The sequence below is a fragment of the Phoxinus phoxinus genome, assembly GCF_949152265.1.
Source record: "Phoxinus phoxinus genome assembly, chromosome: 22".
In the NCBI taxonomy this organism is placed as follows: Eukaryota; Metazoa; Chordata; class Actinopteri; order Cypriniformes; family Leuciscidae; genus Phoxinus; species Phoxinus phoxinus.
In genome coordinates, this window is record NC_136897.1 from 28,661,425 (window position 1) to 28,663,924 (window position 2,500).

The 2,500-nt window shown below is 42.4% G+C and overlaps 1 protein-coding gene across 1 annotated transcript in view; it reads left to right on the plus strand.

The window, feature by feature from the left end:
• Positions 1-2,500, plus strand: part of trappc10 (trafficking protein particle complex subunit 10) — a 27,884-nt gene that overhangs the window by 13,949 nt on the left and 11,435 nt on the right. Inside the window, exons 10-13 of the mRNA XM_079598463.1 lie at positions 391-467; positions 564-655; positions 1,249-1,389; positions 2,268-2,380. Coding sequence (XP_079454589.1) covers positions 391-467; positions 564-655; positions 1,249-1,389; positions 2,268-2,380 — 423 coding nt within the window. The remainder of the gene's footprint in view (positions 1-390; positions 468-563; positions 656-1,248; positions 1,390-2,267; positions 2,381-2,500) is intronic.

Genomic DNA, 2,500 nt, shown 5'->3' on the forward strand with positions numbered 1-2,500 from the left:
AATAATTATGAAATTATAAAATAAATAAAAAATTGCATTCATAAAATATAACTAAAATGATTAAAAAATATATATATAAAAAAATAAAAATAATAAAATCAAATAGACATTATAAGAAGTAGCTTTAGAAATAAGTATTTTAAGGATATTTAAATGAAAATGAAATGATACTGTAAATAAGAAAATAAAACTAAAATGTCTAAATAAGTCAGTCATTGAATCATTCATATATTTGACTCATTCAGAAATGAAGTAAATGACTCTGAATGGACCATTGAATCGTGAATTGATTCACATATATATATATACTTAAAGTATGTCTGAAATGTGTCTCTCTCTCTCTCTCTCTCTCTCTCTCTCTCTCTCTCTCTCTCTCTCTCTCTCTCTCAGCGAACAGTCTTCAGAGTCCATATAAGAAGCTGAAGGAGGCGCTGTCGTCCGTGGAGGCGTTTGAGAAACACTATCTGGTGAGCGTTTAATCCATGTGTGTTTATTTTAGTGCTAGGTTTATTCTTGGCATGATTTGTGAGAGTGTGTGTGTGTGTGTGTGTGTGTGTGTTCAGGAGCTGTCTCACGCTGCGATGGAGATGTACAGGGCGATCGGGCGCATGCGTTCGGCTCGGCTGGTTGGGAAGAGTCTGGCCGAGTTCTACATGTGAGCCAGACACACATCACACATCACACATCACACATCACACATCATACATCACACATCATATATCATATTAATCCCTGATGGAACAGAAATGTGTATAATGTCCACCAGAGGGAGACAGGGTTGTACATGACCGTGATTAATCGTGTGTGTGTGTTTCTCTGTGCGCGTGTGTGTGCGCGTGTCTTTGTGTGTGTGTCTGCGTGTGTGTGTTTCTCTCTGTGTGTGCGTGTGTGTGTGTACGTGTGTGTGCGTATGTGTGTGTGTGTGTGTTTCTCTCTGTGTGTGCGTGTCTGTGTGTGTGTGTCTGTGTGTCTGCGCGTGTGTCTGCGTGTGTGTGTTTCTCTCTGTGTGTGTGTGTGTGTGTGTCTGCGTGTCTGTGTGTGTGTGTCTGCGTGTGTGTGTTTCTCTCTGTGTGTGCGTGTGTGTGTGTGTGTCTGCGTGTCTGTGTGTGTGTGTCTGCGTGTGTGTGTTTCTCTCTGTGTGTCCGTGTGTGTCTGCGTGTGTCTGTCTGTGTGTGTGTGTCTGTGTGTCTGCGCGTGTGTCTGCGTGTGTGTGTGTGTGTGTGTGTGTGTGTGTGTGTGTGTGTGCAGGAGGAAGGGAGACCCTCAGAGTGCTGAGAACTTCCTCCTGGATTCCCTGAAGTCGTACGTGTCGGAGAGCTGGAGTTTGCCGCTCACACACACACGCAAGCAGATCGCAGACTGTCAGAAGCAGCTGCAGAAGATGGACGAGTATCCTTCACTCGTCTCCGATCACTGAACCTCACACGGCTGCAACACTTCTCAAACCATGTACACACACACACACACTTCAGATATACAATATGTGTTACTAATGAATGTGAGAAACTGCGTATCTTTTGACTCCAATTCCCATTCTGCTTATCAAATAACTTGGATATCATTCACACACGTGACCCCATGACACAAACCCAGTCTGGAGCTGCACGGGTATATCTGTGGCGATAGCAACTATACACTGTACGGGTCAAAATTATCCATTTTTCTTTTATGCCAAAAATCATGAGGATATTAAGATCATGTTCCATGAAGATATTTAGTAAATGTCCTACCGTAAATATATAAAACATGTATTTTTGTGAGTGAATGCAGCACAATCGTGAACATAAATGCACAACTTTAAAGGAGATTTTCTCAATGTTTACATTTTTTTGCTCCTCAGATTCCAGATTTTCAATAGTTGTGTCTCGACCAAATATTGTCCTATCCTAACACACCACACATCAGTGGAGAGATTATTTATTCAGCTTTCAGATGATGTATACATCTCAATGTAAAAAATTGACCCATGTGACATTTAAACATTTAATTGTAGCTGAATACCATGAACAAAAATCTACATCTAAAAAAGGAATTTTTGCCTCTGGTTTAAAAATATCATAGCAAAAACAAAATCGCTTTAGAATCGTTTGATAAATGTGTAAATTGGTCCAATTGATAAACTTTCCCTCTATGATGGTTAAAGTTAGCAGTCAATCCGTGAATCCCATGCGAGCCGAACCGCGGGTCCATACGGATCAACTACGGTCCGTTGCACCCCTAGTGTTTTCTGTGCGGTGTGTGTGTTTTCTTTGACCGTGTGTGTGTAGATACCTGCAGACGAGCGCGCTGCTCGCCAGCGATGCCAACATGAGTGATGAAGAGAGGAAGCACTTCTGCCAGGAGATCCTGAGCTACGCCGGCCAGAGCGCAGAGAGCAACGGTCAGTGTTAGCACACGCTACAACTATTAGCACGTTACTGCTAGCTTTCCTGTAGCTCGAACAGTGGAGCGCTGGCGCTTGCAACGCCAAGGTTCGATTCGATAAGAATGTAAATGTGTG